Source organism: Oryctolagus cuniculus, chromosome 15 (assembly GCF_964237555.1).
Source record: "Oryctolagus cuniculus chromosome 15, mOryCun1.1, whole genome shotgun sequence".
Taxonomy (NCBI): Eukaryota; Metazoa; Chordata; class Mammalia; order Lagomorpha; family Leporidae; genus Oryctolagus; species Oryctolagus cuniculus.
The window spans coordinates 65,232,354-65,244,884 of record NC_091446.1 but is presented as its reverse complement, the minus strand read 5'-3'; the positions used below and the strand labels follow the sequence as shown (position 1 = coordinate 65,244,884).

Sequence of the window (12,531 nt, the reverse complement as noted above, 5' to 3'; positions counted from 1 at the left end):
CAGATGGTAAGCCGGGGCCCAAGCATTTGAACCATCTTCTGCTGCTTTTCCCAGGCCTTCAGTAGGGAGCTGGGTCAAAAACAGAGAAGCCAGAACATGAACCGGCATCCAAAAGGGATGCTGCCATAGCAAGTGGTAGCTTTACCCGCTACAGCACAATGCTAGTCTGGTCATCATATTTATATGGTAGCTTTGCTATTTAAAAAATAAAAATCCATACCTTTGCTTTATTACAATGTTTTCTAAATACCATTTTAAAACCAAGGAAGTATGCAGAGGTAAAGGGACACAGTTGTTAATTTTTCAGGGAAGTGTGAACATAGAGTCTAGACAATCATTTTGGTTCCTTCCGGTTTTATCTGACAGTTCTGCTTAATGTAGCAATACTGTGGCTGGAAAGATTTGGAGTTAGAAAACCTTGTATGCTCTTTTCAAACAAAGATGACCTATTTATAAATATGAACATTAGCAACTGACAGCACTGCATATAAGTGAAAGATTTCTATTTTGGTGCTTTAAAATATTTCCTAAATGAAACAATTTCACTGTTTTAGAGGCTCACAAGAAATCCCACAGCATAAAAGTTTGTGCAGTAATCTGAATTTTACAATTCTTATAAAAAACACAGGTCTTGAATTGAGTCTGAAAATTCTGTTTAAAGACTCTAAAGAAACCAAGCCAACAAAGAAAGATAGTTTCAGTCTTAGCCAGATTTTAGTCTCCATATGAATGTTCTCCATCTGAGAGGCTTGGCACAGTCTACTGGATGTACCTCAAGAAGTCTTGAGTGTTAGAAGAAAAATATACTGGGACCCCACCCACAGCCCACATAAATTTTCCAGTGTAGGCCTAACTCACAGAAGTGGTTCCAGAATCATCAAGTAGGGTACAGTTATGTCCAGAGTCCCAGAATAGTCTGAGTAAACTTGACCTGTCTGGACAGACCAAAGAACAGGGCTTCTCACGCTCTACAGCAAACACACTCCTTGTCTCCCCCAACTCATTTCCCCAGTCTTCCCTGGCACAAACCCAAACTTAAAAGTGATGCCCAAAAGTAGACTGGACATTAATGTAAGGAAAACAAAGCAACACTCAGAGCAGTATTTTGAAATAGTATTGCTCAGTGAAAAGTATATAAAGTAGTGGTCAGAAGACCTGAATTCTGTCTTAGGCTCACTCACCAGAGTCTAAATAGAAAATATAACTTTACTTTGGATATAATATACAAAACAGAAAAAAAGTAAAATGTTCTAAGATTCTATTTGAGTCCTGATATCCTATACTTTCCTGTCCCATCAATTTCTCTATTAGGCCAAGTACAAATGACAATAACATTAATTCAAGTACGTTCTATCATTTCCCAAAATCCCATCTGAAATGATATATAAATATAAAAAACAAAGGATATAAGCTGTTATCCAAGGATAAGCAGTTTCAGAGGCTGTAAATTTAGACCCTTCATCAGTAATGATGCAGGAGAGCAGAATTGCTGTCCCTAGGCAAACTTTTTTTCAAAGAAATGAAGTTTTTTTAAAAAAAGTTTGTATTTAAAATCAGCTGAAGGCCGGCGCCGTGGCTCAATAGGCTAATCCTCCACCTTGCGGCGCCGGCACACCGGGTTCTAGTCCCGGTTGGGGCGCCGGATTCTGTCCCGGTTGCCCCTCTTCCAGGCCAGCTCTCTGCTATGGCCAGGGAGTGCAGTGGAGGATGGCCCAGGTGCTTGGGCCCTGCACCCCATGGGAGACCAGGAAAAGCACCTGGCTCCTGGCTCCTGCCAGGATCAGCGCGGTGCGCCGGCTGCAGCGGCGGCCATTGGAGGGTGAACCAACGGCAAAGGAAGACCTTTCTCTCTCTGTCTCTCTCTCACTGTCCACTCTGCCTGTCAAAAAAAAAAAAAAAAAAAAAAAAAAAAAAAAAAAATCAGCTGAAGCTACACTAGAAAGGGCATTGAGCAAATATACCTAAGAGATCTGGGTTCTAGATCAAGACATGAAAGTATTTATGGGAACTTAAGTTATAGTATCTTTGGGCTTTAGCTTCTACTGTAAAATGAGAAAAAATAGGTAAGTTTGTTTTCTGTTTAATGATTTAAGATTCAGGAGTCAGCATTGGGGTGTAGTAGGTAAAGCATCCACCTCCAACATCAGCATCCCTTATGGGCATGGGTTTGAATCCCCAACTGCTCCACTTCCAATCCAGTTACCTGCTAATGGCCTGGGAAAAGCCGTAGAAGATGGCCTATGGACTTGGGCCCCTGTTATCCATATAGGAGACCTGGATGAAGCTCTTGGCTTCAGCCTGGCCCAGCCCTGGTCACTGCAGTCATTTAAGGAGTAAACCAGCCACCAGATGGAACATGTCTCTCTCTTTCTCTCTCCCTCTCTCTGTGTAACTTCAGCCTTTCAAATAAATAAAACAAATCTTTTTTTTTTTTAATTAAGATTAAACATTTATTTTCAGATGATCCCACTGTCTAGGGAACTCAATGCTTTTAACAAGAAAAACATAGTTCATTTATAAAAAGCCTTAAAATGTAAAAGCACTCTTAACATACCCAACACACCACAGGATATATATTAGAATCAATACTCTGATTTATTTCACACACACACACACACACACACACACAAAAGTCCAGATCACTAGAGAGAAACTGAAGATCCACAACCCAGAGAGAGGCCCTCGTGGCCCTGGTATAATGACCACTGGTCCTCACTGATTTCCAATCCCGTATTCTTTTACAGTCACTGCAAAGTCACATATTGATACAACATTTAGCAAATAAATATCACATACAATATTTACAACAATTATTTGAAATGTGGTATACAAACAAGAACATCAGACATCAAGTAGATTGATAACTCGTGATTATTCTTCTTACCAGTAAAAAGGGTTAAAAAAAATCTTTGAATCTACTAGACTAAGTACAAAATAGGAACACACTTAATGTCACAATTGTAAAAACTGAAGAATGACATAACCTCATTGAGAACTGGCTGGTATGTGTAGGATTACCAACTCATTCAAAACCATCACCATATACAACCTCTTCACTTTGGTAGTCTTCCTGCCCATCCCTGAACTTACATTATCAAGTTATAAGGCTAAACCAAGGAGTGCAACAGTTACTATAGCCGCCTCACAATACATCTTATATCAACTAATAACTAGGATACATTAAGAGAAGTGTGTATTGGGGGCCGGCGCCATGGCTCACTAGGCTAATCCTCCGCCTTGCGGTGCCGGCACACCGGGTTCTAGTCCCGGTCGGGGCGCCGGATTCTGTCCCAGGTGCTCCTCTTCCAGGCCAGCTCTCTGCTGTGGCCAGGAAGTGCAGTGGAGGATGGCCCAAGTACTTGGGCCCTGCACCCCATGGGAGACCAGGAGAAGTACCTGGCTCCTGGCTTCGGATCAGCGCGGTGTGCCAGCTGCAGTGCGCCGGCTGCAGCAGCCATTGGTGGGTGAACCAACGGCAAAGGAAGACCTTTATCTCTGTCTCTCTCTCTCACTGTCCACTCTGCCTTTCAAAAAAAACAAAAAAAAATTAAAAAAAAAAAAAGAGAAGTGTGTATTGGGTAATTCAGAAGCTGTGTGAACATCACAGAATGTACTTACACAAACCTAAGGGGCACAGGTCAATCACCCAACATGGCCTCTTCACACAATCAAAAGGACATGTGGTAAACAGGAGGTGGATAAGGCAGCTGCCAGCCTAATATGTGTACTATTTTACAGTAATAATTTTTTCTAAGTAAAAGGAATATCCTCTAAAATAATGATTAACAGTACATATATATATATATAATAAAATACATAAACCAGTAACATAGTGGCTTATCACATATTATATATTGTACCTAATTTTATGGGTTACTTTTATACAAATGGCAACACAGTAGGTTTGTTCACACAGCATCATCACAAACTTGCTGAGTGATGGGTGGCACTATGACATGATGGTGGCTAGCACGCCTCTAGGCAATAGGAATTTTTCAGGTCCATTATAATTTTATGGAACCACTATTGAATATGCAGTCCATCATCGCGTGATTGTACTTCACAGTTCTGGTCCTCAGAAATGGCTTTTTCGGGAAATTTCAGCAGCTTATTGTTTTTATAAAGGCATCATGCACAGCACTAGGTCGTGGAGAATTTGATTTAATTCCTAACTTTGCCACTGACTTTCCACAAAGTTTTCTTGGTCTCAGTTCCCTTGTGTGTAAAATGTAATTACTTAGCTGAGGTAACATCTAGTTCAAGACTACAAACAGTAAAATGAAGACCAGCATATAAGGAAATAAGCATAAGTAAATGTGATTATCAGTTAACTACCGTGTCAAAATACATCGAAGTTGGTGTCAATTTAAAAATGTCTTTCGAAAACAACAAGCATTCAATTTCTACATTAAAAGATGCATCCTGCTGTCACTCGCTGGAAAGCCGAAGCTTCAGATGTGGATATTCCTCTAGGAAGGACAGCCAGGAAGATGACAGTCCACTAAAACTGAAGTGACATGAAGAGCTAATTTGCAATACAGAAAAGATTCTACCTACACCTAATTAGCAGCAGTCTGCTATGGCAGGGATCGAAGTGAGAATGGAAAAAAGAGGGAATTGGTGCTTGGTACAACAGCATATGCTAATTCCTCTTAAACCCTGTTAGCTTTAAAAGCTAGATTTACACACCCCAATACAATTTACTGTAAAAGCATTCCATGTGGTCTCTGCATTTCAGTTCCTGAATTTCTCATTCTGCAAAGCGACACAAGCACTCAATACAGAATTATGCAATTTAAGAGAGACTGTGTGCAAGTCAGCAGTTACATTTTACCTTATTTAAGCTGACCAGTTAGGTTCTAAAGCTGCTCTTAAATACGGGGTAGTCAGAATGACCACTGAGAAGCCGTTAAATCGCCAGGACTTGGACCCCTGGAAGCTCACAAACCAAAGATTAACTCATTTCTCTTCACATCTTTGCTAAGATCTCTTTTTTGCTGGGACCACTGAAGGCCAAGGTCTACTTTAAATGTACTAGATCACAACACTGTGTGAACAGCGCAATTTCTTTTTATCAATTGTTGAATTAGCCTAACAAACCATCAGTAGAGGCCATCAGCGCGAAGTGGACAAGCCCATCACCCTAAAGCCATGAACCAAAAAAAGATCTTCAAAACTCAGCAAGAGCAACTGGGAGAGTCTCCAGTTTTATCCCTTTGGTTGCGCGCGACTCTTATAAAATTCACTTCACTTGTGACTCTCCGATAAGCAGGTAAACACACGGTACCTTCGAGAACCAGAATACTAATTCAGTCTTAAGCAAGCCCTTTAGGCACACAACTGGGGGCCATCTACCTGAATGGGGGGAGGGCCAGCTTGGCAGGTTGGCTCCGGCCAACAGCGAAGTTCCATCAAAAGGCATGCCCTGCAGGCATGGACACACGTTGTGCACGTCACCTTCCCTCCAGCCCTGGGTCACAGGGAGGGGGAAGGGGGTGGCCACATTTTCTCATGAGATATTTACTATACACACAAGAAAGCTTCAAACCCTGCAATCCGGGCGAGGGTCCCCTCGACGAAGCGGCGACAAAAAAAAAGCTCCGCCAGGTGCCACAGACCCAAAAACTTCTGAGGAACGCAGAAATGTCCAGCTGAAAAGTGCGGGGAGAACCCGCAACACGAGCGGGACCGGCAGCAAAGGGAGGCTCCGGACCACCCACGAGAAGCGTGCGACAGTGCTCGGGCTGCCGGGAGGCTAACGCCCAGCCGAAGAGCACTTTAGCGGCCTCCCTCCCATTACCTGACGGACGTCATGCTTCCACCTTCCAGCCCCAAGCCGCCTCGCCCGCGTCCGATGCTCTGCGTCCGCTCCGGCAGCAGCAGGTACCACAGCAACTGCTCCTCCGCTCAGGCACTCAGCGACCGCGAGCGCGTCCTCACACACCCCGCGCGCGGGCGGCCCCAGGCGAGCCGGCCCCGCGCACTGATTGGCCGCGGCAGGAGGGAGGGCGGACGCTCCGCCCCGGGCCGCGGGCTGCAGATCGTCCCCCTGCGCGGCGGGCTGAGGCGAGCCGCCCGCGCGTCTCGTGCCGCCTCGCTGGCGCGCGGGCTAGCGGGCTGGCTAGCAGGCACGGTGGCCATCTTGAGTCCTGGTAACAGCCGCCCTCGCCCCCGCTCCCGGCTCCCGGGGCACGAGGTTGGGTGCCCGCCTCAAAAATGGCCGCGCCGCTGGCAACTGGTTTGGGAGTCACATGGCCACCGTCTACCTCGGCAAGCTCAGGTCTCTTTAACAGCTCCTCGGGAGGGGACGCTGTCATTGCCCATCTCCGCGGAAGGGTTTAACAGCCTGCGAAACCCTTGTGCAGAAGGAAACCCCAGCCCGGAGGAGCTCGAACGCTCGGCGGCAGCAGCAGAACGTCATGAATTCCAGTTCGCAGCCTCAGAGTCATCTGCTGACAGCAGTGCGATGGTCCCGAACATTCTTTAACTTCAGAAACACTCAGAACACCGCATTTAATGTGGACGCGTCCGGGGTTTACCCTCAGAGTGTCAGAATCTAGAAGGGTGAGGCCGGGACACGGATACTTTTAGCCTATTCCCAGGTGATTCAGGTACATATAAAGTTTTACCACCTCTGGGCCAAACGGGCCCCACGCGGGCTATCCTAGTAGCCATGCCTAACAGATGACCCCCACTTTCCTGAAAAGTACGCAGGCTTATATAAAACAAGCATCTAAGGATATAGGGGGAAAGAGGGGGGCACCTTAACTCTAACCTTAAAATTTAGCGCGGCTAAAGGGTAAAGCAACTCAAGGTGAACCACGAATGTGGCAGGTAAATTAATTCCAACTGTGGGAAGGGTGCCGGAGATGAGGGAGGGGAAATCAGTAAATGTCTTATGATCAAAATCTTTTTATGCTTTTATTCTCTGTACGATATTCACATTCACAGACTACAATATCCATTGGCATTCTTTATTGACCGTACACGATGGGGATCAGTTTCACAGGTCAGTAATCAGTTATATCAGAAACAACACAACATCATGTGATACTGAATGTCGCTGATAGGACTGGAGACTGAATTTTTATTTTGTTTAAATTTTAAAACAATAGAAAATATTTTAAAACAATTTCATTTGCACTACATTTCATTTCTTAACCATTGAAAAGTTAATAGCCAAATTAAGACAGTGTAGACTACATACCAGATTTTTCAAGACAGCACAAAAAATATATCAGTAATATTTTATATTATATGTTAAAATAAAATTTTTGATATGAGTTAGATAAAATATATTAAGATTAAACTAGTTCTTATTTTTCTAATGTGGCTACCAGGGAATTTAAAACTATGTCTTCCATTATATAAAGGACATTGAGTGCTGTTCTGCAGTCTAAGGCAGTCTCATCTGTCATTGCCCTTGTGACAGAATAATAGCATTCACAAAATGAAATTAGCAAGGAAGCCAGTTTATACAAATCTGTTTCCTTGCTAACCATCTAAAACATCAGATACTCCAGAAGATTTCAAGTTTCCTTAGAAAATGCTATTTTTAGCATTGTTCTTTTAATTTGGGAAATGCTCATCCAGAATGAAGCTGTGGACTGTAAATCTGATGTGTTCAGTCCATGAGTAAAAGCTGTTAAAAGCTTCCCTTGGTTTGGTTAGACTTTGACCGAATGTCCACAAGTGGAATTAGTCAGTTGTTCCTCTGGATTATACACAGGATCCAAAGCAGCTGGACAGTAATTTGAAGAGTTTCCCTCCTCCTCTTGTGGAAAATGTTAACAGATAATGCACATGGACTAAAAACCAAACTAAGAATAATCCTGAAGATTTCAAAACTTCAATGTAATGCTTTGAATACTGAACATAGTATGGGGTAGCGGTGCTTCTCAACATGCATAAGGATCTCTTGGGGATCTTGCTAAAAGTGTAAGTTTAACTATTTTCTTAGTGGCTAAGATTTTGCATTTCTGTACATTCCTAAATCTCACCTATTGCTTTTGTTCTGTGGACCAGGCTGAGCAGTAAGAAGGTAAAGGTAACAAGGCAGATCTAGTTTGGAGCTCCTGCTTGATTTCCTATTAGCTGTGTGACCTTGAGCTGATTCTAACCTGGCGGTCTCTCAGTTCACCCATTACTTGCTTCTCGAGGCATTATGAAGTTTAAAATTTAGTTTAGTAAAGTGTCTAATAGAGTTCTTAGCACATAGCCTAACTACTGCTTTATTATTGTCACCACACTAGTAAAAATTACATCTCTGGGAAACATGATATTAACGCTAACATGAACTTGGCTCTTTGAAAAATCAAATGACTCCTTCCTCGCGGTGGGTGGAGGAGGCCCAAGCGGTGCTGGGAATGCTCCCCCCTCTCCACTCTGCAACCTGCCCTTGCCCTGGCCCTCTGGCACTGCACAGTCTCTCAAGACTGTCCTGGATTTGGCTCATGGGGAAGAAGATTCGGTCTCAGCAAACAATGCCAAAAAGCAAGCTGTGCGAAAGAAACGAGGACATGACCAAAAGGCTGCTGCCACGGCCACCTTGATATATACCTGCAGTGCCTGTAGAACACAAATGCCAGACCCTAAGCCCTTCAAGCAACACCTTAAAAGCAAGCATCCTAAGATTCCACTTCCAGAATTGGCTGATGTTCAGGCATAAACCTGCTTACAGGTACATTCGTGACACCTCTGACTCTTCTGTCTCAGACCCTAGGTAACAAACCTGCTGCTGCTTTTCTAACAAACTGTTGATCAGCAAAAATACAGGGGTTACAGAAACATTTATTTTTGTGCTGTCCTTTTGGGCTTTATAAAAAGACATTTCTGTGTAAATGAACAGTTGAGTGATTTGGAAATCTGAAAATCAGTCAATCCTTGTAAACATTCTTTTTACAATTGTAATTATACCAATGTTCATATTATATAAAATAATTCATTTAATAAAACAGCACTGGGCTGGCGCTGTGGCACAGTGGGTTAGGCCACCACCTTTCATGCCGGGATCCCAAATGGGTGCCAGTTCAAGTCCCAGCTGCTCACTTGCGATCCAGCTCCCTGCTAATGCGCCTGGGAAAGCAGTAGAAGATGGCCAAAGTACTTGGATTCCTGCACCCATAATGGGAGACCCAGATGAAGCTCCTGGCTCCTGGCTTTGGCCTGGCCCAGCCCTGGCCATTGCAGCCACTTGGGGAAAGAACCAGCGGATGATCTCTGTCTCTCCTTCTGTCTCTGTAACTCTGCCTTTCAAATAAATAAGAAAACAACTTTTTAAGACCTAATTTTTGTAACAAAACAGCTAGACTTGAAACTTTAGTAATTTTTAACAAATATACCAAATTTTGTTATTAAGGGAAAATATGGGTTTGCAATATTCAAATACTCAAAGCCACACCATAAAGATATTATTTTAAAAAATTCATTTTGGAAATGCATTTGACTTATTCAGAACTTTGTATGTTTTTCTTTTTCTTTTTTTTTTTTTTTGACAGGCAGAGTGGACAGTGAGAGAGAGAGACAGAGAGAAAGGTCTTCCTTTGCCGTTGGTTCACCCTCCAATGGCCGCCGCGGCCGGCGCGCTGCGGCTGGAGCATTGCGCTGATCTGAAGCCAGGAGCCAGGTGCTTTTCCTGGTCTCCCATGGGGTGCAGGGCCCAAGCACCTGGGCCATCCTCCACTGCACTCCCTGGCCACAGCAGAGAGCTGGCCTGGAAGAGGGGCTACCGGGACAGAATCCGGCGCCCCGACCGGGACTAGAACCCAGTGTGCCGGCGCCGCAAGGCGGAGGATTAGCCTGTTGAGCCACAGCGCCGGCCAGAACTTTGTATGTTTTTCCAGTCAACACTACCTACAAAAAATTTATCGTCTTAAAATATATTCAGGTATCACTCATTTCAGCAGGTATAAACACAAAAATATTGTAACAAACAGAATTCTTGTGTCATTGTTCTTTCAGAGTCAGTTAGGTAGGGACATAAGTAAAGGTAGATTTTCCAGGTACAGGCAGAAGTCCTTTTATTTATAGCAGCTTCCCTTCCTCAGCCTTTCAGTGCTGTTTTTCTAATCTTTCCCTATCCCCCTCAAACCTAGCCTGAGTATACACCTACACACAGCTATTGAGTACATACTACTTTTTATCAATTTCTAAGCAATTTATTTCAACCCTATTCTTTTCTGTAAGGCCTGATAGCCTGAAATCTTTCACTTTCATCAACCTTCTTACAATTTAAATAGTTAAGAAAAGTGGTCAGAATAGTTTGCTCTTGGTAAAAGTAATAAGTGATTCTACTTTAATAATCTTAGGTTAGTCTCTACAATAAAAGCAAATAGATAGTTAACCCCACAAAGCTAAGTACCTTTGTATGGCATAACAAAGATGTGGAACCACCTACTAATCTTTTGAACAAATGCTTCAAGTCCCAAAATAATAACAATGTTCTTTAAACACAATCAGTTTGCTGTTAGAGATACAATAAAACAAGCACTCTTATACATTATCAGTGGGAGGATAAATTAGTACATTGCCAAAAAGCTTTCTAGAAATATGTGTAATTCCATTTTTCAGGAAACTATAAAGAAAAAGTGTAATGAGAACCAAGATTTTAAGTTATTCATATCAGCATTATTAACAATAGCAAAACTTTGTAATATCCTACACAGCCAGATATAAGACATCCATTAAATAAGTTACAGAAGAATAGTGTGGAGTTATTACAAAATATTTCCACAGACATCTTAAGGATGCAGGAAAATACTCATGATAGAAATGAAAAAACCAAAACAAAAAGAATGTTTGATTTCAACTGTCTTCAAAAAAAAATACAGCAAAGCTCTAAAGCAGTTTTTGTACTTTTTAAAATAAAAAAATACAATTTTTAAAAATTATTTTAATTATTTGAAAGTCAGTTACAGAGAAAGGGAGAGACAGGGACCTTCCATCTTCTTGTTCACTTCCGAAATTGCCACAGGGGCCAGGACTGGGCCATGTTGAAGCCAGAAATCTAGCACCTCTTCCGGATCTCCCACATGGGTACAGGGGCCCCAAGCACTTGGGACATCTTTCACTGCTTTCCCAGACCATTAGTAGGGAGCTGGATTGGAAGTAGTACAGCTGGAACTCGAACTGGCTCCCAGATGGGTTGCCAGCATTGCAGGTGGAGGCTTAACCTGCTACACCACAATGCCAGCCCCTAAAATAATATTTTAAAAGCTATCTATCTATAGCAAAAATAGAACTGCTTAAAACTTGAGTCTAGGGGCTGGCATTGTGCTACAGCGGGTTAACGCCCTAGGCCTGGAGCGCCAGCGTCCCTTATGGGTGCCGGTTCTAGTCCCGGCTGCTCTGCTTATCTAGCTCTCTGCTATGGCCTGGGAAAACAGTTGAAAATGGCACAAGTCCTTGGGCCCCTGCACCTGCGTGGGAGACCCAGAAGCTCCTGGCTCCTGGCTTCAAATGCAGCCAATTGGGGAGTGAACCATTGGATGGAAGACCTCTCTGTCTCTGCCTCTCTCTCTCTGTCTAACTCTGACTTTCAAATAAATAAATAAATCTTTAAAAAAAAAGTCTAAAATAAGCAGTGTGCCACAGTATAAAATTCAGGAACCTGGGAATATGGAGAGGGAATTTCTGATCCTGGACCTACCAATCACTGCATAGTCTTTGACCATCAGTGTCCTTATCAGAAGCATAAAGGAATTTGCTACAGCTGACATCTCAGGAACTTTTCAGTTCTTATTAAACAATCAAAGAAAAAAGCTCTACTTGTATCTCAATACAAGGTGGGTTGATTTTTAAAGAGCTGATCAATTTTAGTCAGTTCTCACTATGGACAAAGTTATTCAAAGGAACACAGCTAAATGCCTTACTCTCTCCTCTAAAAGATATTATAATAAGTCTATTATTTCCTTTTATCTGTAGATTTTATGTCACATTCAATTTAACATCACATATTCTAACAGAATACAACCTTTAAATGGAATCTGACGATCTATTTCCCTAGAGAATTTGAAGAGTACATAACATTTGATTGATTGAACTTTATTTAGTAAGAATTCTTAGCAAAATTCCCTCCCAAGCACACACCCACATAGTACTTCTTCATTTTCAGTGAGATACAAATCTCTGAAAGTCAAAGAAAACTTCCAATGCACAGGACAAAAGTGTTTTCCCAATTATTTCTGCTGCAAATAACTTATTTTTTTTTTTTTTTTTTTTTTGACAGGCAGAGTGGACAGTGAGAGAGAGAGACAGAGAGAAAGGTCTTCCTTTTGCCGTTGGTTCACCCTCCAATGGCCGCCGCGGCCGGCGCGCTGCGGCCGATGCACCGTGCTGATCCGATGGCAGGAGCCAGGAGCCAGGTGCTTTTCCTGGTCTCCCATGGGGTGCAGGGCCCAAGCACCTGGGCCATCCTCCACTGCACTCCCTGGCCACAGCAGAGGGCTGGCCTGGAAGAGGGGCAACCGGGACAGAATCCGGCGCCCCGACCGGGACTAGAATCCGGTGTGCCGGCCGCTAGGCGGAGGATTA

General features: G+C 43.1%; 1 protein-coding gene across 2 annotated transcripts in view; it reads right to left on the bottom strand.

Annotated features, from left to right (window-relative positions):
- Positions 1-12,531, bottom strand: part of ADK (adenosine kinase) — a 604,142-nt gene that overhangs the window by 566,980 nt on the left and 24,631 nt on the right. Inside the window, exon 1 of one of the 2 annotated variants that reach the window (XM_008269936.4) lies at positions 5,801-5,965. The exons of the other annotated variant lie outside the window; for it this stretch is intronic. Coding sequence (XP_008268158.1) covers positions 5,801-5,814 — 14 coding nt within the window. The 5' untranslated portion in view covers positions 5,815-5,965. Of the gene's footprint in view, positions 1-5,800; positions 5,966-12,531 lie in introns of those variants that run through there. 2 annotated transcript variants of the gene reach the window in all.